Raw genomic sequence first — 20,975 nt, 5'->3', positions numbered from 1 at the left:
AGCGACGGCAGATTCCACGTGAATGCGGCAGCAGCACCTCAGACTTGGTAAACTTCCAGCCAACCCAAAAATCTCAGGCACGCGCAGCAGAGATAATCCAATCAGTATCATCGCGAGCCTTTCCGTGTTCGGAAGCCGCACTCTGGTGACCATCGTCCTTCCGCACTTTCGCCTTCATGCCGACCACTCAAACCGTCAAAGAGACGGGAGCGTTTAGTGGTATGTTGATTGCCCTGGTAGATCAGGGTTATGTTTATGTATATATAGGATGGAAACCTAGTGTCGAAGCCCCTGTAAACACCTTTTCCTCACATCGGCTTCCTTGCAGTCAGGCGAGCTCCGCTTGTGGCCATCGTAGCTGCTACGGTGGCAGGATTCGGATTCTTCTGGTATCGGAAGGGCAAAAACGACCCGTCATTCCTCACCGAGAACGTCACACGGCATGGAGGTGAGCTGCCTGCTTGGCACGCACATTGGCTGCGGGAACGTGCTTCTCCTGTGATTGGGCGTTTCCTGCGTGCCGGCTAAACCCCATGTACTCATACTCGCCAGGTCTGGGGGAGGCTGAGCTCCATCCTTCCACTCTGAATGCTCGTGCGGCGAACTATGACGACAAAAGTGAGTGTCTTGGGTGCAAAATGTTTGGTTGCACCTACTTGTGTGCATTCCTTCCTATACAGCCTTTACCCCTGCTCAATTGCATGAGAATCTGATGAGGACTTGGGGGAGGACCATCGTTTTCATGTGTCTGGCTTTTGCATTATTCTGGAGCTATATCGCCTCCCACTCACTTCCTCTCCCCGTGCGATCCTCAGAATTTGGCCGCAAAACTGCAGAGCGTGCGGGACTCTTGGAGGGAGACAGGTCTCTGCAGGCACGTTATAGTCATATTGTTGCAGTAATCTGGGAAGCATGCAGTTCATGTCCATTTCAAAGCACGAAGGTGCTCAATCGAGTCCCCCTCAACCACCTCACAGGGAATTTTCCCTGTCAAGCCCAAGGAAACTTGATGCTGAGGCTGGGCACCCAATCATGCTTTTGGTGGTTGCAGATAGCACACTAATCTGTGGTCCAATTGTGTTGTTGTATGGCAGGCATATGCCTCGTTACCTTTTTCGAGATGTCAAGCTTGCATGTCTCAGCAGCTGACCAGTCTGGACCATCAAAGAATCTGTCTCGCCTTCCCTTTTGCCTCTGGGATGTGCTTCTAAAATCCAAGCACGGGGACTGCATTTAGTATTCTATCAGGATAAATAGACCCTGCTACTACATATGGACTGTCCAGAAAGTGTCGTGCCAATATATCCTGTGCAGTGTATGTGGTGTTGGACCCATCATAATACTTGGGGGAGAAGGTTGTCGAACAGGGGTGGACGAGGGCCTCCTACTCCAACTGTGCCAGCGCTGTGAGGACACTTTGCAGCACATTTACCCACAACGTCCAATGGGTGCCTCCTTGGCAGTATATGGTATAGGGTGGCCGGATCGGCCCATCTGAAGTTGTAAGGGAGGGGATAGGATTGTTGGTATTTTTCTTAGCAAATGTCAAAATCCATGGACTCCGTGACCTCTGCACAGGCCGCCTCTCTCATAGTAAATCATGGCATCATGAGAATGCCCCCTGGCATCTCATTCACAAGGAGAGGCGCATGACCTTCCTGTTCAAGAACATTGCAACCCGCAACCCTCGTGACCACACTCTCCCTCCCAGCCCCCACACCTGCGCCCAGCTCAGACGTGCTCCCTGCCACAAAAGTCCCATCTGCGAACACCACAGGGTCGGCATACCCAGGGGTCACGCCCGGGGTGGGGGTCACATACGAGCCTATGGGACTGGAGGCCTGCACCGCGCTCGCAAAGGCAGCCATGGCATGCGGGGAACCCAGTCTGATGGCGGTGATGGCAGACCAGGGCCGACAAGCACCCGAGGCGGGGGTCACCCCATACCCAGCCCCCTGCATGACGGCTGCTGCGAGGCGTCCGCCCTTCAGCGCCTCGCCGGTCGTTTGGGGGGCGGCGTACAGGCCTGGGCCAGCATGGTTGCGAGGTGAGGGAAGGGGGTTGAGTAGACCCCGCGGCGACAAGACGCCTGACAGTTGCATGCCTCACGGAGTTTCCAAAGGTTTCAACATGATTTCCACGCGCAGCCAGGCTAGCCGCCGCTGGCAAAAGCCATGCAACCCACATGCACTACCCAGACCCCCAGCCAGGGTAGGCTTGTAGCGCGCTCTGCACCTCCTCCCACCCCTCCCAAAGACCCACCCTGAAACATGAGGCGCAGGGTCTCCCCGTTCACGGCGCCCGCCTCGCTCCCGATGCCAGGCGCCGTCAGCCTCGCCAGGGCGGCATCCACCAGGTGGCGCTTTCCGGCCACATAGCCCCCGCCAGGTACGAGCGTCCCCCCCGGGTTCTTGATGAGCGACCCCATGCAGAGATCGGCCCCCACCTGGGAAAAAGAAAATGGAGGTTGGGAGCTGAACACACCATGTGCACAATCGCCTGTGGAACAGCCGGTGGTACGCTGGCCTGCTATACAGTTCCAGCCTCCACGACCCAGACAGGGCATGCAAAACCCTTCCACACTCTCCCAGGCCCCACCGCTCCGGGCTCAGCGGTGTCGGTGAATTCTCCATAGCAGTTGTCCACCGCCACGACAACGCGAGGGCTCTGGGCCTTGATGACTTGCACAGCTCGCCGGATGTCCTCCAGGCTGAGGGTGGGGCGGTCCGCATAGCCGCACGAGCGCTGCAGGAGGGCCATGCGTGTCTCTGCACCGGTTGGCGGAGGCTGGTGACGTGGCTGGACGTTGATCGCATGATCCCGGGGAAGCTTGCTTGGTATACCTGCTCTCCTGCCTGCTCGATGCCACCCCGGGGCCCCACCCCTGGCAGCAGCGATACTTGGTGGCTCTCCAAAGTTTCCCACCTGGCTTCACGGCGGTGGCAAGCGCGCCCCAGTCTATGGCGCCGCTGCCGGGCGCCAGTGGGAGGACCCGGTACCCGACCCCATGCTCGGCGAGCGAACCGGAGCCAGGGGTGCCGCGAACGCCGATCACCTCTTCCAGCGTGTCATATGGACTGGCGAGGGGTGTGGGCGATGGGTGTCTGCCTGGGTTCATGGGTGAATGCATGCTGGGATCCTGGCAGTGCACCCAACAAAATGGCAAGTGCAACACATCCGTGGGCAAAAGCCTGTGTGCCTCGTCTGATTCCATTTCCGTCCAGCAGGCAAACCCTCACGATCTCCTGACAGCCCGGGCCCGCCACACCTTCCGGCCACAGAAAGGAGCTCGTCGCCAGGCCTCAAGACGCCAAACAGGGCGCAGGCAATGGCGTGCGTGCCCGAAACAAACTGGATCCTCACCGCCGCAGCCTCCATGCCCATCACATCAGCCATGATCTGACGCAGGCCAGTGCAGGCCAGAAGGGAGGGTGGGTTGCAGCAAGTGGAGTTCCAGGCACAAGCCAATGCCCAGCCTGCTCGGACTGCCTCGGGACATTCCCTCCTGAATTCACGGGCCCCACCTGGTCTAGGGCACCCCGGCCCAGATCGCCATGACCATAGCCTGTGGAGCCCAGGAAGTGGTGGGGCCCAATCCTGGCGGTCGCAAAGGCGCGCTGCGTGCGCGCCACATTTGCAGCAATGAGGCGGTCGATCTCGCTGAAGACGGGTTGCAGCTCCTCCGCGCATGCCCAGATCTGTAGTGGAGGAGAGTGGCTGGTGAACAGCCTACCTCTTGACGAGGATGACGAACAAGCGCTGTACCAAGGTTCAATCCAATGGAATGCAGCCACGAAAAGACCATGCAGCACCATCCGGCAAGACAAACCGTTTTAAGTGGGCTCTGGCGCGGGTCTTGTGTCTTGGCTTTCTTGGGGTGCAGCCCGGTGGGTGCCTCATGAACTTGATGCTGGGGCGGCGCACCCATCCACGCCGACCGATTGGCCGCTCTGCCCTCGCCTCGGCGCACATGGAGGTCATTAAGACGTCCATTCCTGGAGTTATGGCTGCTCTTTGACGAGAACCATATTGTTTGCGGAGGTTTTAGACTACTAGTACCGGTGAACATCCCCCAGACTGAGGATCGTTGCCCTAGTATTCGACTTGTACGCAGTGGATTGACCGCGTGCTATCGAGAGTACGACATTGAATGTAGTTCAATTATTTATAGATTGAAGACGGGTGCACTCCGGCAGAATTAGCGGGTCTTCAGAACCCACCGTGCCGGACAAACTCCCGGCATGCGTCGGATGGACGACGGGGTGGGATAGCGTGGCGCCCGAATCTCTCCCCAACACTCCCCTTCCCTTTCCAACCCAGCCCCGACACGCTCCTCGGACAACTGGCATTGCTACATTCCTTGGGGCGGTCAGTGTAGGGCGTAGCACCTGCTGGCGGGTGGTCCAGGGCCCAAGACGCCCAACCGGCATCACGAGCGCACATCCACGCCGAGCGCGAGCTTGGTTTCCTCAAAGACAAACCAGCTGATGCCCGCGGCGGGGGCAAGCTTGCAGAGATTCGTCCCCGCTCCCTGTGTGAGGAGGTGTGGTAGAGGAGTGGGAATTATCTGCATGCCCTGGTCGGGCCAGCGACGTGCATGGCCTGGCAGCACCGGCATGGAGGGCAAGTGGAGATGGCGGCCTGCACCCTGGCTCTCCACTGTACACATTACCAGGGTCAAAGTGCCAGCCCAGACCCCTCAAACACCCCTTGAAACTTTGCCTGCTGCCCCCCTGCTGCGCACCTTGTACAGCCCCCGGAAGCCCTCGTTGGCAAAGGTCCGCCGCAGCACGTCCATCATGCCGGTGTATCGCACCGCCTGCCCGCCTACCCCCTGGGCCTGCAGCCTCGTCCGCGTCAGTGCCAGCGGGTAGGACACGAACTGGGCCAGGGAGGAGGAAAGCATGCCCGCGCCGAGGATGACATGCGCGGGGGGGTGGTTGTCGTACTGCACGGAAGGACGCAGGGCAGCGATGGGGAGGAGGGCGGGGGGGGGGGGGGGGGATGTGTGCGGCACAGGGAATGCGGAGCGCTGTTGCATGCGTTCCTAGGACCGCGACGGGCGACGATACTCAGCCCCTTGCGCATCGCCGCAGGGGGAGCGGGGCTGGAGTGGCGACCGACTGCCTCAGCTGCACTCGTCTGCATGCCTCTGCTGGCTGCCCGACTAGGCTCCCTTCCTGACCATCGCCCATACGATCATACTCACCTACTCTCATCCACCCCCCTCCCGCCTCCCCCGATGAACAAACCCAACTCCTCCTCTCCCACCGCCCCCCACCTCGTCCAGCAGGCGTTCCTTGAGCAGCTCAAAGGCGGCAATGTCCACGCCGGCGTAGGGCAGGATGCCGATCATGGAGGGCACGATGCCGCGGTAGAAGGCGCGCACGCCCTCCTGGCGCAGCACTTTGCCAGCGCAGTCGAAGATGCCGCCGTAGGTGCCGCTGGGGCAGACCGCCAGCCGGGTGCGCACCAGCTCCAGGGGGTAGATGAGGGCCTGTTGTTGGGGAGGGTTGCAAGACTTTCTATTGTGGGAGGTGGCGTGGAGGAGGGGTCTGGGGTTGGTGCAGGGCCAAGGACACTCCGCTCCAGCTGAATAGGGCCATCCCATCTCACCCTGGCCCCTCATCCTTCTCCTCACCCCCCCCGACCCCACACCTGAGCTGAGCCCCCCGCCAACGCCCCCGCCAGCATGCGCTGAGCTGGCGTTATGTCGTCGGGGTCGGACACCACAGCATGCTTAAGCACATCGTTCAGCGTCAGCTTAATTGCCGTCTCCGGCGCAATCTTCACCACATTGGTGCCGTTACCCCGGAAGAAGGCCGACATGGTGCCTGGGAACGCAGGGGAAGAAATTTCCAATGAGCATAGTGGAGATCAGGAACGTGCGCAATCAAGAGACACGCATTGCAGCCCCAAGCGGCGAGGGAGGCTCCGCTGGCCGTGCCACAGCACACAGGCACACCCGACCGCGCTGGAATGCGCCCACCTCCCCACAACGCACACCTTCAGCCGCCATCTGCTTGAAGCCCTGCCGCATGGTCATGGGTGTTCTGCCCTCCTGGATCTGCAGCAGCATCTTCAGCCGGTCTATCGGGGCAGTGGCGGTCCTGCTCAGTGCCCCGGCAATGCCTGCATGGCATGGGGTGGGGTTTGGGGCCATGATATCTAGCAAGCCTGGCAGATGCAGGGCACACAGAGCGCAGGCGCTGCAGGCTGGGGCTGCACTTGTCTGGGCAACAGCACCCCAGGGCAGCAGCATGCCAGGGCCAATTTGCATACAAATGTGGCTGCCATCGAGGGAATGGGGGTCTGCAAGCAGCGCCCCCTCCCCACTTCTCCCGCAGAACCTCACTCCTGTACACGCCCACACGGCATCTCCCCGCACCTCCAGACACGAGCAGCTTGGCTGTGCGAGCCGGGTCGACCACGTACTCGTCCACCTCCTCCTCCTGCTCCTCCAGCCTCCCCCCACTGCGCTCCCAGGCCGCCTGGGAGGCCGCGGCCTCCATGGCGGCCTGGGCTGCTATCAGCGCTGCAGGCTGCAGGGGGAAGGTGGGGGGGTGGGGCCCACGCCACCCCGCCCCCCATGGCACACTCCAGGCGGGGGTTGGGCGCAGGTGCAGATGCCGCCCGCTCGTGGATGCCTCCGGGGGTGGAGAAGTGCCCGGGGGTGTCGTGGCGTCCGTGCTGGAACCAGGGGTACCGAGGCCTGGTGCAGGCTCGATTCGAGGATCAGCGCCCCAGATTCATAATAAATGGGATGGCATGCTGGAGGCAGCCGGCACGCACTTTGCTGTCTTCGCGCTTGTTGCGACACGGGGGGTCTGGGCGCTAGAACCTCACACACCGATGCCAATCAAACAAACCAGTTCAGACTTGAAACAAGTATGTGATAGATGGTCACATTCAGGGTCGAGGTTTCGGGCTCTGAAAAGTATGGGACCCTGACATTACCAACGTTATTTTCGAGCACCTAACGGAGGGAGGGTACTGCAGTCCCCAGCAGCTCTATACTGCCTAATGCAACCTCATCAGAATTCACACTTGCAATTTCAGGGATGGGACACATCTTTGCATTAGAATGGTTCTTCACACTGATTTTGGCTGGAGTTGAATGGTGTCTGGAAGCCAGGATCATCTGCACTGATTCTTCTGACTTGTATGCTGCGGAATCACTTGCTGGCCAGGGGTTGTTGGGAGTACCCAAGCAGCTTTTCACATAGTGTTGTGAACGTACTCAGACTTGTAAATATGAGTGTCAGCAGCGCATTGACTATGATATTGAGTCGCCTACTTGCTAGATTCACTGACTGCACCCAACATCTTGTTGCCACGTCGGATGTCAAACATGTGTTCAAAACACCATAATATGAAAATGGCTCGGCAGACTCGCGCGACGGCGTCCCTGCCGCATGCTCCAGCTCTTCGGGACCCTCGATTTGAGTGATTGACTTGGCCTCTGTGGTCTACTGGTATTCCTCTGGTGCCCGGGGATGACGCACGGCGGACCATGACACGGCACCCCCCCCCGACGCTGCTTTCACTTCGCGATGCTTAGGGGCCAACGGGGTTCCGCATCTCCGCTCCTCCCTACGCGAGTCGATAGCAGGGCGCCAGGACGCAGAGCGAGAGGGAGTTCGATACGATGGCCGGTCCTTCTCATCGCCCTGTTTGGCCTCGGGCTCCTGGGCCTCAGGCATCAAGTGCGCGTCATGCCGCTCAAAACTTCATATACCAGCTGCCTTGTGGCCGACATGTCTGTGACTGCACGGATCAAAGGGAGTCAGCAATTCTGGGTTGGGGAGGGAGGGTGTCATGGTTGACAGCATGTATTCATCGATCTGGCACCCCTCCCATGCAGAGTCAGCTCTCCTCGGCTTCAGGAGGGCATTTTGCCACGAGCCAGGTGGGGCAGGATGTTTGATCCTGATGGGATGAGTCACCGTGCTGCGCTCCGTCCCTCACCAGTCCCACCGACTTACCTGTGCGTCCGGAGACGAGCATAATCTGCTCAGTCACCCTGCCAACCCCATTTCCACCCACACCTCAGCAAGCTGACACTCAGGCAGCTGTTCTCGAGCAGCCCTGCCATGGAGCAGGCTGCCCTGAGCTTGTCCAGGGGGCCCAAGACACCCCTCCCACCCGACAGCTGATTGCCGCAGTGCGGGAGGCTGCCGGAATGCTCCTGCACCCGCCAGCTATCCCTTCCCCCCCGCCCCCCAAGCACCCCACCCCCATCCATGCCCCCCCCTACAACGCGGGTCTGGTGGCGGGAGTGGCAGCGCTGATCAACGAGGCCGATGCCGGTGCGCAACAGGGAGTTGCTCAATCTATCGGCTTCGTTTGGTCCGTCTGGCTCCAGCGCAGACCACCATGTCCCAACCCTCTCGCACAGCTGCGTGGCCGGTTCTAGCAATTTTGCTTCCCTGCACAATCACGGCCCTGCACTTGGGCCGCAATGAAGGAACCCCCCCGTGTGCATCCGCCCTTGCAGTGGTGCGGCAGCGGGACATCGACACCGACATTGACGCCACGGCGCGGCGCCTCGCCGCCGACGCCGCCGCCCTGGACCTCACCACCTCCGATCAGGTGAGCGGGGCGAGGTGACACTTCCGCCGGCAGCCATCCCAGACTCCTGCAGATGTGCGCTGCGGCAGCGCGGCGGGCGATCTTGGTGCTGCCAAGCATGCCGCGCATCACTCCCATTCTGAGACCTTGCCAGTGGCGGTGCTGCGGACACAGCCGTCAACCCCCTCGACAACCCCCTCCCCATGCACGCGCTTCAGGAAGAGGCGCTGGGCGAGGCAGGGCCCGGGGGCCTCCCCCTCGACCCGGTCTGCATCTCCCCCGCGGAGTGCGGCCCGCACGGCGCCTGCGAGGCGGGGCGGTGCCGCTGTGTGGTGCTGTACACCGGGGTCGTGTGCGGGCACGCCCTGGTGCTCAGCCCCGCGCTGCTCGCGCCGGGGCTGCCCCGCTTCGTGCCCGCCTACGAGGGCGAGCTGATGCTGCACGCGCAGACGCGGCACGCCGACATCCGCGTGCTGCGCCCCGGCCCCACGCTCGAGTGGGACCTGCTGGCCGACGCGGCCGAGACGGCGGCGCTGAACCGCATCCTCCCGCCCTCCGACCTGGTGTTCAAGGTGCAGGGGTGTGTCTGTTTGGTGGAGGGGTTGGGGTTGGGGGGGAAACATGAGGTGGGGAGGGTATTTTGTGCTGGAGAATTGCCCTGGCGCGGAGGACCCTTCATTCCTGGGCCTCCCCCAGCCAGGACAGCTCGCCAGGCCGCCCTCCCCTTCGCCCGGCGGCGTCGCCGAATCTCCTTCCCTTCTCCGACATCTCCACAAACCCCGGGAGCCCTTTGAATCCCCCAAGACTTCCGTATCTCCAATCCCCGAACACCCTCTGTTCAATCACCACCGTCTCATCCCCCTTTCCCCCCCATTCAAAAACAAACTGCCCATGTTTGCAGAGCAAGGCGTACCCGACCTGCGCGGTGGTGGGCTCCTCCGGCTCCCTCCTCCTGCGCCGCCTGGGCCCCGCCATCGACGCCCATGTGCTGGTCCTGCGCCTGGGCGCCACGCCCAGCGCAGGGCACGAGGCCTCGCTGGGGTCCAAGACCAACCTGCGCCTGACCGACGAGCGCGACTGGGCCTGGCGCGAGCGGCCGGAGGACCTGGCCCTGGTGCGCAGCGCCAGCCGCGCCACTGTCACGGGCCTGCTGGCCAACGCGGCCTCGCCCGCGCCGGCCGCCATCGTCGCGCTCGACCCGGGCTTTGAGTCCTGGCTGGCCGAGGGGCTGGGCTTCGCGGCCGACCTGGAGCTGGCGGGGACGCTGCTGGCGCTGCAGACCTGCCGCGCCGTGACGCTGTACGGCCTGGCGCCGCAGGGGCCGGCGCAGGGCGTGCCGGAGGCGTACCACGAGCCTTGCAAGCCGGCGGTGGGCACGTCGGGCGACCCGCCGGGCGCCGCCGCGGCGCGCTGGGCGGCGCTCCAGGCCCTGGCTCGCGTGGGCCTGGTGGCCTGGGGCGAGCCCTGCGTGGAGGAGTGCATGGCCGCACCGGCCGCTTGCGATACATGTCGAGCGGCGCTGGGCATCGTGCCGAAGCCCGTCGACGCCTGGTGCGAGTCGGCGCGGGCGGCAGGGCGCCCGCCGGCGGAGGAGGCACCGGGCGGTGGCGCGGCGGGGGGGGACCGAGGCAATGGCACCGCCGTGGGGAAGGAGAGTGCAGCGGCAGGGTCGGGGCAGGGCGCAGCGGCCAAGACGGAGCACAACAGCACGGCGGCGGCGACGACCACCCGGCGATGACGTCGTGGGGCGCCAGACGCTGGCGGCGGCGTTTCGAGTGTGCAGCCATGGCGCTGGCTTGTTGAGAGCCCGGCATCGATGTGGGCCCAGCAATGCATGGGTCGCATGAGTCTGCGTGGCACGTGCAAGCCGGAGCCCGAGTGTGTTCGCCGCTTGCGCTTCAAGGACCGCGAGAGCCCGCCTCAGAACCTTTTAAAACCCATTCCCAATCCCCTGTCGCACGCTGTCGAAGACAGGGCCATGCGAAGGGCAACGGCCCGGGCCACGCCCACCGAGGGTGTGTGCGACGTTGTTACAGAAGAGTCAGCAAAGAGAATCTACAGCGATTTCAATGCAGCGAGCGTCCTGCCCGCCGCCCTTCCCACCTCCGGTCGTCAGAACAAGTTCAGGGCGGTGGCCGCGGCGAAGACGAGGAACAGGATGCCGCTGGTGTACCCCACCGTCTTCTCGCTGACGTGGCGCGACAGCAGGGCGCCGGCGGTGACCGCGATCAGCGTAGCCGCCGCGTGCCCGGCCACCGCGCCGCCGGCCACGCCCCAGGGAGCCTGGACCGCGCCCAGAGCGATGGTGGCCAGCATGGACCTGTCACCCCACTCCGCCACGAAGATGAGGCTGGCCACCTCCAGGATGCCGCGCCAGGAGCCGCGCGCACTGATCTTGCCGGTCTGCACCGCCACGTCCACTGCGATGAAGAGTGTGTGTGTGGGTGGGGGGGGGGGGATGGATGAGGGGGTTACGATAGTCGATGCAGTGCAGGGGTGATGTCTTTTAAAACGCAGGGGGGTGATTCCCGGTGCCGAGAGGTTGGCACCAGGAGGAATGCACAAGGTCTATAGACCCTCCGCAGCCGTGCTTGGGCCACAAACTGGAACCCCCCCCCCTAGTCTCCCCACCGAATCACACGCACGCGACTTCTCTGCATCCTTCTCCTCGTCCGCCCGCTTCTCCTCCGACTGCCAGGCGTCCAGCAGGGTACGGATGCCAAAGAAAGCGAGGAGCGCGGCGCCCAACCATTGGCCCAGGAACTCCGTGGTCTCGATGCTGGCGGGCACGCGCTTCACCACATACCCAATGCCCACAGAAATCGCTGTCATCAGGGACAGGGCCAGGAGGGAGCCTGAGGGGGGGTTGGAGGAGCAGGGGGTTGGGTATTGGGCGGCTGGAGGATGAGCGTGCGGTTTTTAAAGGTGACTATAAGATCCCAGGGTGTATAGAGCTGGTCACGTGAGCATGATGCAGAACCAGCAGCATGCATTAATACCTTGGTGCGTTGCTATGTGGCAGACACAGGCGCCATCTGGGGTGGCCAGCCTCCCCCCCCCCCCCACACACACAACACTCACCCACAAAGCTGATGGCCTTGCCGAGGCGCATGGCCAGCATGGCGGCAATGAAAAAGGTCTTGTCTCCCAGCTCTGAGGTGAAGATGAGACTGAAGGCCGCCAGGAAGCCGGAGCGGGCAAAGCCTGACCGAGCCAGCGCAGTACGCGTGGCCTCCAGCCAGGCGCTCCCCACCTCCGACTGAAACAGCCATCGGTAACCCACCACGCCCAATGCCCCCAGCACCAGGAGAGCAACGACGCCCGGCAGGTTGCGGGTGGGCAGCTCGGCGTCGCTCGCAGAGCTCGAGGGTCCAGACCCAGACAAGGTGGCTCGGGTGTGGATATGGGTGCCACGCGGCGAGGCCCATGCGCTGCTCTTCACGCCCTGGGAGGCAGCCTTACGACTTCTAGATACTGCAAAGGTCAGAAAGGGGGTACAAGACGGTTTCAGAAGGGCAGAAGGGGGCCATTACTCCGGTGTCAAGTCTTTCCACAACCCTGCACAGCCCCCTCCAGAGTGGCAACTCACCCTTGTCCGGCAGCAGCGCTGCTCTTCGGCAAACCACGAAGCTGCTTCGGAATGGTAGTCTTGTGAGAGGTGCGTTACGTTGTGTGAGACTATGCCTCACGCATGGTGTGCTGTGGAAGACCGCGAGCGCCATGGCCCCTAGCAGAGCGATACTGAGTCAGGGCCAGTGATATGCCGCAACGACTCGTCCTCGCCAGAGCGACGTATTCTCGGTCAACTTCTCTCCTAAGATCCTTTGTAACGCCGCTGTATGGACTGAACGACAACACTGCGAAAACTGCGGTGGCTGAGCTCGAGTACATGAGAGGCCGTCGAGGTTTTGAATGGCAGCTTATCCATGCTCGAAACCCTTGGCGCTGGACCGACCGCATCACATGCTGCCAGGTGGATTTCCGGTATATATGGCAAATGCAAACTATTCAACGATATATAATAAAACTTTGAATCGAGTAATTGAGCACATAGGTTTGCAGCGACCCTACGCAACTTTTCACTTAATACCGACGGATTAAGACGGGAGCCCACGAGCCTCTTTGGTCGAGTTCCCGCTTTTGCCAATCTACTGCACATTAAAATCCTGTACATCTGAGCGCGCTCTGTCTACATAGCCACACCAGGTATCTCCTCGCCGAGCACCTCGTGAATGGTCACAGTCTGGCGCTCCACCCTCTCCATCCCACCATCGAATGTGTTCTGTGCGAGCCACTCGCCGCGGTGCATTCCTGGCAGGTGGATAGAAAGCGATCGTAAAAGGTCTCGGCCACGCTGGCTCAAGCCTGCGTGGGATGTGGCTGCTGCAAGCCCTGGGCCGCCTGGCCTGCAGGCTGCGCAGCAGGCACCCGCCATGCCCCCTTCAGCAACAACACATCATCCCGCCCCCGCCCTGTCCAATGATGCAAGCCTGCTGCAAGGCTGCGAGCCGGGGCCCCGGCTCAGGGTCGCTGCCCTACTGAGTGGGGGCGTGGACAGCAGCGTGGCCCTGGCTCTCACCCAGCGAGCCGGCCATGAAGTCCACGCCTTCTACCTCCAGATATGGTTCCAGGAGGACTTTAGGAACACCTGGGCGTCCTGCCCCTGGGAGGAGGACCTGGAGCAGTGCCGGGAGGTGGGCAGCGGATGGACACGTCGTGTGAAGCTTGGGCGGCTGTGCTTGCCATTCGGGCAGCCCGGGGGGGTGCAGGTCTGAGGAGTGCCATGTGCCCCCTGGCACCCGGCCCAATGTCCCCACTGTTCCCCCTTTCCCACCACAGGTGTGCCGGGCCCTGGGCGACATCCCGTTGCATGTGGTCCCCCTCACCGCCGAGTATTGGGCCCTGGTGGTAGAGGAGTGCATCGCCGGGGTCAGGCGCGGGCGCACGCCCAATCCCGACATGCTCTGCAACTCCAGGGTCAAGTTTGGGGCGTTCCACGCCTGGCTGGCACGCCAGGAGCCCGCCTTCGACCGCATCGCCTCGGGGCACTACGCACGAGTGGAGCGGGGCGGTGCAGGCGGTACGGGCGAGGCCACACCGCACCTGGCCACCTCGCCCGATGCGGTGAAAGACCAGACCTACTTCCTGTCTCGCCTGAGCGGCGAGCAGCTGGCACGGTGCATGTTTCCCCTGGGCCACCTCCAGAAGACTCAGGTGTGTGAGTGTGTGTGTGTGTTTGTTGTCGGGTCTGCGCGGGATCGTTCGAGTGAATGGAGGCTTGACGCAGCTGCGGCAGCGCTCAGCGTAAGAATGCATCTGCGCGTACGTGCCCGCGCATCCCTGAAGCTGCGTTGGTCCCTCTTTTGCGATGCTCACCCTCCGCACCCGGCGGCTCCTGCTCCTGTCAGCGGCCCATCCCACTCCGCCACCCTTCCCCCCATGCACACCAGGTGCGCCAGCTGGCGGCAGAGCTACAGCTGCCGAACGCGGCGCGACGCGAGTCCCAGGGCCTCTGCTTCCTGGGCCACGTCCGGTTCGACGAGTTCATCCGCGAGCATCTGGGCGACTGGCCCGGGCCCATCGTGGAGGAGGAAAGCGACACGGTGCTGGGCTACCATCGCGGCTTTTGGTTCCACACCCTGGGTCAGCGGAAAGGCGTGCCACTGCATGGCGGACCCTGGTGAGCTCCGCTGTGTGGGCATGCGGGGTGTTTGCTGATTGAGGCTGCAAATGTGCCATGTGCTTGGTAAATGTCCTGAGCTTCTTGGTCAGGATAAAGATGCTGTCTCCCCACCCTTCATCCACCACCCACCAGGTATGTCACCCGCAAGGACATCGAGCTGAACATTGTGTATGTGTCGCGGGCATACCACGAGGCCCCCAGGCCGGATCGATCTACCTTCCGTGTGTCCCAGCTGCAATGGCACCGGCGGCCCGAGGCCGCCAACCCCGACGCTGCGCTGCAGCTGAGGTGCAAGGCCCGGCACGGCCCGGACAGCGTGGCGTGCACTCTGGAGATGGCCGATGCTGACTCAGCATCGGGCGTCGTCACCCTGGCCACGCCCGATCAGGGCCTGGCCCCAGGGCAGTTTGCCGTGTTCTACAAGGATGAAATCTGCTGTGGGTCGGGGGTCATAGAGGGCGGATTGTAGTGGGAAAGTGCCTTGATCGTGTAAAATGAATCTCCAGCCAAGGTGCGTAAGTCCACGGTGCTGGCGATAGGATCGCATTCAACCCCATAGGGCAGCCCTCTTTGATGACTGCGATGTCTGGACACAGCGATGGATTTTGGCCGTTTGGCATAGAAATCTCTTTGCCGTCCCGTATTTACCAATCCCTGGCCATCGCCGAGGCATGTCCTGTGCCCGGGTGGCAGCAAGTCGACTGCCCGTATCCCACTTGGTGTCACTCCAGAGTGGCTGTAGATACAGCTTGCACACTCGCACCCGTCGGGATGCTCGTAGTACAGGCCGAAATTGCAGTGTGATGTGCGCTCTCATCGAGGATCAGGGCCCTGGAAATCAGGGTGAGACACCTCCCGCAACTCCTACCCTTGCCCCGTCGAGGCTGCGGACCCACCAGCTCGCAGGAACCGCGGCTGGATACAGGGAGCAGGCTGTTGCCCACGGCATACCCAGCAGGAAGCATGGGCTGTTTGCGGACGACGATGCCCTGCTGCTTGAGCTCTGCGCCTCCCCGGACATGGCGGCATTCGAGAAGCACCTGCCGGGGGAGGCGGGTCCCTATCAGCCCCTTCCACGCGGCGGCTGGGTGACGGGAGACGAGGCTGCTGCGCGGGGCATCGACCTACGCATGTTCTATAGGACACCAGCCCCGGGGGATGAGCACGGATCTCTGGAGGGCGTGGTACGTCTCGGGGATGGCGCCAGCATCGGCATCGGGTTCTGGGTGTCGGCCCATGGCGGCGCGGTCGAGTCCGTGTTGGACGAGGCCACCGCTGAGCTGGCCAAGTGCGAATTCACCCCCGTGCTGGCCACCGTCGAGGCGAACTTCCGGATCAAAAAGGCGGTGCCCCTCCACACGACGCTGAGGGTGGAGTGCAGGTGGGGATTGTGTGCAGGTGCTTGTTGGTTGCCTGACACAGCATCGATCGCTTCCCCACTTCAATTCTTCCCCTCTGTCCCCGCTCCAATCCATCCTGCAGGGTGGTAAAGATGCGTGGCATTCGATGCTGGGTGGATGGCCGCCTGACCTCTCCAGATCGCAGCGTGGTGTATGCCGAGTGTGCCGCCCAGCTCGTCAACATAAGCAGCTGGCTCTGATGGCATCTCCTGTGCATCCTGCTGCATCTTGCCGTTTGTGCAGTGTTACATTCCGCCATGTCCTTGCCGGCCTTCATGACCATGCATCAGTTGGCAACAGCCATGAGCTTGAGGGAGCGGGCGTGCAGCAAGTCCACTGCCCGCCCGATGTTCTCAAAGGCCGCCAGGGCAGGGGGGAAGACCTCGTCCTCGGTGCCCTCCTCCCACACCTCCAGCAGGCCGGCCCCCTGATCCAGCGTGCCTGGCGAGGGGTAAAAAGGAGGTGGTTGTGGGAGATCGGTTGAGCCTCTGCGCAGAGGGCGTGCTCTCCCCTGGGCCCGGCCTTCGTGCCAGGGCCTGATCCTGCATGTTCTTCAGGTCACCCTGATTCCTATCCCACCCACCACATACACTCATCTTGACCCCACCCCACCCACTTCCTTCAAGCCAACCCGCCCTGAACCCCACCACCAACCTGCGAGCTGCTTGTCCAGGATCATCTGGGAAAGCTTGGCCTCGATGGTGGGCAGGGGCAGGTCGATGAGCCTGGCGATGTGGGCCACCTCCACGCGCGAGAAGGGCTCGATCAGGCGCAGCAGGTTCTTCTCCAGCAGCGTGCTGTACAGCTGGGCAAGGTGGGTGGATACGTTCACATCCTCCGTCAGCTGCTCCGGGTACTCCTGCGCGGGCGTGTTCAGGATGGGGAATGAGGTTGTTGGTTTGTGGGCCTCGGTGCCAACGCGGGTCTCATGACTGAAGATGCAGGCACACACCATCCACCACCATCAAGGATCCGGCGGCTCCTCGGACACCCCCCCCCCCCTTCCCTGTAGGGCAAGTCCTCTCCCATGCCCAGCCACCCGGTGCTCACCTCGAGGACCGCCTGGAAGTCGTGCAGGCTGCGGGAATCGTAAGCCTCAGCCACGGCGCGCATGGAGGCCACCTCGCGACTCTCCGTCGATGTGGCGCCGGTCTTGCTGTTGATGATGGCCGGCACCTCCGCGACGTCTCCCTTCATGATCTGCGGCGATGTGGGAGGAGGATGGGTTGTGGGGAGGAGGGCGGGGTGTGGGGAGGCGGGGGAAGGATGGTGCTGGGGAGTGAGAACACACTCAGGGCCAGGGCCTGCAAGGGGTCGGGGCTGACAAATAGAGCCCCTCCTTCTAGTCAGCAGCATGCCTCCGCCTCTCTGTCCAGGCAGGCAAGAAGGGTACCAACGGTCCCCCTCTCCCATGACCATGCACGCATCAGTACCTTCGCCAGGAGCATGAGCTTGAGCAGGGGCAGGGCGCGTGGGGAGGAAAGGGCCGCGTACTGCTCGTACGCCTCATAGTAGTAGCTGTAGGCGGTGGTGAAGTCGCCCTCCTCTGTGAAAGGAAGAGGGGGGGGGCAGAGGCTGGTGGATGTGGGCTCTGACGGTTGGATGGCTTTCGCTTCCTCTGCACAAAGCGAATGCCCTCGACCAGCGAGCGACCAACTTCCCCTGCCATTGCTGCAAGCAAGGCGCCCCACCAACCGCCTGTTGCACCCACATCCCCACATTGCCACACAAAGTCCATGGGCCCTTACTCCATGGATGCATGCATGCACTACCGTACACGCCCTGCAAACACACACTCCATCCTCACCAGAGTGCAGGAGGCCGCTCTGCGTGTCGAGGTCGGCTTGCGTGGAGGGGGGCACGTAGATGGCGTTGGCCGCAGCCCGGCCAGCCGTCAGGGACGCCCGGCTCTTGGGCAGGTTCTTCAGTGCATGGTGGGCCTATTGCCATGGTGGAAAGGAGGTAATGGGGGGAGAGGTGTTGCTGGACTCGTCGAGTGCAATGGGGCCCAGAGATCACGCACCAGCTGTGCCAGCGTGTGAGAAGCATGCACACTCGCTGTTCATCACAGGATCATCGTCATTGAACCCATGTACAGACCCCCAGCATCAACACGCATGCATGCATGCAAGCGTGTTGGTACCTGGCTTTCCAGGAGGTAGATGTCCACCAGCAGGAGTTTATCATCCAGCTTCTTCACCTCCGACAAGAGCTTGCTCAGCAGGGACAGGGCAGCGGGGTAGTCCTTGATCTCCAGCAGCAAGCCTGCCAGCCTGCATCATTAATGGGGGAGGAATCAGTGACACGTGCCTCATGGTTCACCCATCAGAGCCTCATGGCCCAGAGACACACACACTCACTCACACACACCATCCAATGCCCGGCCCTGGCCACCCGCTCGCCAAGCAGCGGACCTGGTCTCCAGCCGTTGCCGCAGGAAGGATCGCTTCTCAGCCGCAGCCCACTCCACCTGGGCTCTGCACACCTCCAGCTGCATAAGTGGAGGATCAGGGGAGACACACCTGTCGGGCGCACCCCGCTACGCCGCAAAGTTGCACAGGGAGCTTTGCCACATCCTCGGACTCACCAGGCGCTGCGTCGAGTTGGGCACTCGGGAGATGGCATCGATGACTGTGCGAATGATCTTGGCGGTCTTGGCCTTGGGGATGACAGCGAATAGCGGGCGCAAGTCCAGGAGCAGACTGCTGAGAGCATCTGCATCTTTCGAGGAGACCAAGACCTCGCACAGGCGGGTGAGGGCGCTCTCCTTGACCTTTACACTCTCTCCATCGTTGGGACCTTCGCCCGTCAACAGCGCCCGCAGCTGCTGCGCTGAATCACTGGAGGCACCATCGATAGCCTCCAGCCTAGTCTGCAGGGCAGACGCCATTGGAGCAGTAGTTTGGATTGCCAAGGCAACAGCAGTCGCAAGTTTCACGGCCGAGGTGGACCCTCCAGGGCAAGCAGACTGATCCGGCACCCTGCGATGATGCACTCAAAGCCTGAGCAGCGAAGGAATGATCGCCTGAAAGGAGGATGACGATTCACTCTGGAGCAGCGATGACGCATGCCGTGTCTGGAGCACCACCCAGCCCGGATCGAGATCCTCGGGCCAGGCAGCACATTCACCGAATTCCTTCCCAGCGTGTGTCGTGATCGCCACCCAGCCTCCTGTACACTTCTCAGTAGTCCTTGTTTTCTTTGCAAATCCATCGAGTGCACGGCGCGATACTTGAGTGACTCCTTTTCCCCTTGAGCACTGGTTCCGACAACGCTGGCAGGCGGTTGAAAACCCGGACACACTGGTACCCCGACTCCCTCCCCAGGCTTGAGTTCCCAGGTTATCAAGTGAGTTGTGAGAGTGTGTGTGAGCAGCCTGCTGGCAACTGCATGCGAGGCGCGCCTCCCCTCAACCTGCTGCCGGCCCACCGCAGTGGGGGGCTGTGCCTCCGCTGAGCGTGGAGCTGCTGCCGACGGGGCGGAGCAGGTGGCCAGCAAACCAGGGCATCACAGATTAGAGGTTCCCGTGCCCTCCCCGGCCTCTCCCAACCCCGTCGCGAACAAGGTCGCGAGCTTCCCTGCCGCTCGACTTGACGGCCAGGCCGCGGCTTCCCCCCACAACGGGGATGTGGCTCTGCACAAGGTGCCCAGCCACGATTTTTTCCACCGGAAGTCCCAGGTGAGCGTTGCCCGGGGATGGGAGGCGGTTTATGCTGGAGGCAGGGATCACAGTGCTGATGGTATGGCGCTGCGGCGTGCCTGCTGCTCCGCCATCATGCCCACCGCATGTCGGCCAGGCTGGACGCCCTCTGCCACCCCCTTGCCGCGCCCCTCGTCGAATCCATGCCGGGCCGCCTGGGCCAGCATCTAACCCTGTGCCTGCCGGTCCCCTCACCGGCCCCGTCCCCGCCGGTCCCCCCAAACCAAAATCCAGGAGCTGAGCATGGCGCACTTGGTGCGCCATCCCCGCATCCACGCCTTTGACAACGTGGAGGGCCGATTCGGGTTGGAGTCCGGGTACGAGGCAGTGCGCCTGCTGGGCCGTGGCGGCACGGGCCAGACCTGGCTCTGTCGGCGGCGCGGGACGGGGGAGGAGGTGGCACTCAAGCTGCAGCAGCGCCCCCTGCCCAAGCACACCCTGGACCTGACCTACAACGAGGTGGTGATCCAGGCGGAGGTGGGTTGGGGCTCGCCCCACATGTGCACGCTGCAGGAGGTGATGCTGACCCCCACCCACCTCGCCATGGTCCTGGACTACGAGGCGGGCGGGTCCTGCGCCGAGTACGTGGCGGCCCAGATCCCCAAGGTCGCCCGCCTGGAGCTGTGCGTGGACGAGGAGCGAGCGCGCTACATGTTCCGGCAGCTCATCGCAGGCGTGGAGTACCTGCACTCCCTGCACGTCGCCCACCGCGACATCAAGCTGGACAACAGCCTGATGGACGGCGCCGACCCCGCGCGCGTCAAGCTCTGCGACTTCCAGTTCGCCAAGTACTGGGGCAAGCCCGAGTACGCGCGCATGACCACCCACCTCGGGTGTGTGTTAGGGGGGGGATGACGAGGGAAGGGATCCACATTGAGGAGGCTCCGGAGCGGAGGGGGTGGTCGCTGGGCTGCACAGCCTGTGCGACGTATCGGAATGGGGTTCTTGAAGGCAGCAGGCCAGTGCTGATCAGCAGGGGACGTACGTGCCTGATCCTTGCTGATGCATCATCCCCTGCCAACCACCCCACCGCACCCCAGGACCGCCGTGTATATGGCGCCCGAGGTCATCACCAACCGGCAAAACCACAAGTCATACAACCCTGGTGAGGCGGCAGGGGGGCGGTCAGGGGTAGAGAGGGGGGATGGGAGTACTGGGCTGCAGCCGAGCGACGGCCGAGGTTGTCTTGGACCTGCGGGACGTTGGGGAATCTGGTGTCAGCATGGACCACTCGGTCGTCCCGGGCCGCAGGTCTCCCGGCGATGCATCCGTCAATCATTGCCCCACCCTTCCCTGCGCGCAGTGGAGGCCGACGTCTGGGCCTGCGGCATCTGGCTGGTGGCGCTGCTGGTGGGGGCCTTCCCGTTTGACAACCGGCCCGGCGTGGACGACCGCACCGCCGAGATGCAGATCCTGTGAGGAGACGGGAGGAGGAGGCCGGCTCACTTCTTCCAGTAGGGTTTCAGATGCCTGGATGCTGAGCCCAGGGCTGGTGCCGAGAGGATGTGGCCGTGTGCTGTGCAGATCCCACTTCTCACCCATACACAACCACCTCGACCTGTGCACTCACACAGCACACCAAGCTCCGGCCCGCACGCACCAACCATCTGTCGCCCCCCCC

At 62.8% G+C, this 20,975-nt stretch overlaps 7 protein-coding genes across 7 annotated transcripts; 4 read left to right on the top strand and 3 right to left on the bottom strand.

Annotated features, from left to right (window-relative positions):
* Nucleotides 1–1,535: 1,535 nt before the first annotated feature.
* Nucleotides 1,536–6,512, bottom strand: F751_2849 (Uncharacterized protein YnbB; the record flags this gene model as incomplete). The annotated part of the gene is made up of 13 exons (XM_011398162.1): nt 1,536–1,570; nt 1,721–2,026; nt 2,263–2,446; nt 2,599–2,768; nt 2,926–3,077; nt 3,269–3,399; nt 3,525–3,698; nt 4,442–4,531; nt 4,745–4,948; nt 5,282–5,497; nt 5,659–5,834; nt 6,007–6,132; nt 6,389–6,512. The coding sequence occupies 13 exons, from the start codon at nt 6,510–6,512 to the stop codon at nt 1,536–1,538; spliced, it is 2,088 nt and encodes a 695-aa protein (XP_011396464.1).
* A 1,670-nt stretch (nt 6,513–8,182) lies between these two features.
* Nucleotides 8,183–10,309, top strand: F751_2848 (CMP-N-acetylneuraminate-beta-galactosamide-alpha-2,3-sialyltransferase 1; the record flags this gene model as incomplete). Its single annotated transcript, XM_011398161.1, has 5 exons — nt 8,183–8,309; nt 8,498–8,592; nt 8,790–9,143; nt 9,473–9,904; nt 9,998–10,309. The coding sequence occupies 5 exons, from the start codon at nt 8,183–8,185 to the stop codon at nt 10,307–10,309; spliced, it is 1,320 nt and encodes a 439-aa protein (XP_011396463.1).
* Nucleotides 10,310–10,683: 374 nt separating this feature from the next.
* Nucleotides 10,684–12,880, bottom strand: F751_2847 (GDT1-like protein 2, chloroplastic; the record flags this gene model as incomplete). The annotated part of the gene is made up of 4 exons (XM_011398160.1): nt 10,684–10,991; nt 11,217–11,426; nt 11,653–12,045; nt 12,775–12,880. The coding sequence occupies 4 exons, from the start codon at nt 12,878–12,880 to the stop codon at nt 10,684–10,686; spliced, it is 1,017 nt and encodes a 338-aa protein (XP_011396462.1).
* Nucleotides 12,881–13,004: 124 nt separating this feature from the next.
* F751_2846 (tRNA-specific 2-thiouridylase MnmA) lies at nt 13,005–14,723 on the top strand (the record flags this gene model as incomplete). Its single annotated transcript, XM_011398159.1, has 4 exons — nt 13,005–13,265; nt 13,411–13,785; nt 14,022–14,251; nt 14,387–14,723. The coding sequence occupies 4 exons, from the start codon at nt 13,005–13,007 to the stop codon at nt 14,721–14,723; spliced, it is 1,203 nt and encodes a 400-aa protein (XP_011396461.1).
* A 550-nt stretch (nt 14,724–15,273) lies between these two features.
* On the top strand, nt 15,274–15,854 carry F751_2845 (hypothetical protein; the record flags this gene model as incomplete). The annotated part of the gene is made up of 2 exons (XM_011398158.1): nt 15,274–15,635; nt 15,737–15,854. The coding sequence occupies 2 exons, from the start codon at nt 15,274–15,276 to the stop codon at nt 15,852–15,854; spliced, it is 480 nt and encodes a 159-aa protein (XP_011396460.1).
* An 86-nt stretch (nt 15,855–15,940) lies between these two features.
* On the bottom strand, nt 15,941–18,544 carry F751_2844 (26S proteasome non-ATPase regulatory subunit 11; the record flags this gene model as incomplete). Its single annotated transcript, XM_011398157.1, has 8 exons — nt 15,941–16,095; nt 16,309–16,513; nt 16,705–16,854; nt 17,088–17,200; nt 17,462–17,594; nt 17,798–17,927; nt 18,069–18,145; nt 18,242–18,544. 8 exons carry the CDS (start codon nt 18,542–18,544, stop codon nt 15,941–15,943), a joined length of 1,266 nt encoding a protein of 421 aa, XP_011396459.1.
* A 1,053-nt stretch (nt 18,545–19,597) lies between these two features.
* Nucleotides 19,598–20,773, top strand: F751_2843 (Serine/threonine-protein kinase SAPK3; the record flags this gene model as incomplete). The annotated part of the gene is made up of 3 exons (XM_011398156.1): nt 19,598–20,187; nt 20,395–20,459; nt 20,658–20,773. 3 exons carry the CDS (start codon nt 19,598–19,600, stop codon nt 20,771–20,773), a joined length of 771 nt encoding a protein of 256 aa, XP_011396458.1.
* Between the last annotated feature and the right edge of the window lie 202 nt (nt 20,774–20,975).

This window comes from Auxenochlorella protothecoides (genome assembly GCF_000733215.1).
Source record: "Auxenochlorella protothecoides strain 0710 unplaced genomic scaffold scaffold30, whole genome shotgun sequence".
NCBI lineage: Eukaryota > Viridiplantae > Chlorophyta > Trebouxiophyceae > Chlorellales > Chlorellaceae > Auxenochlorella > Auxenochlorella protothecoides.
This window is presented reverse-complemented; position numbering and strand designations above follow the sequence as displayed.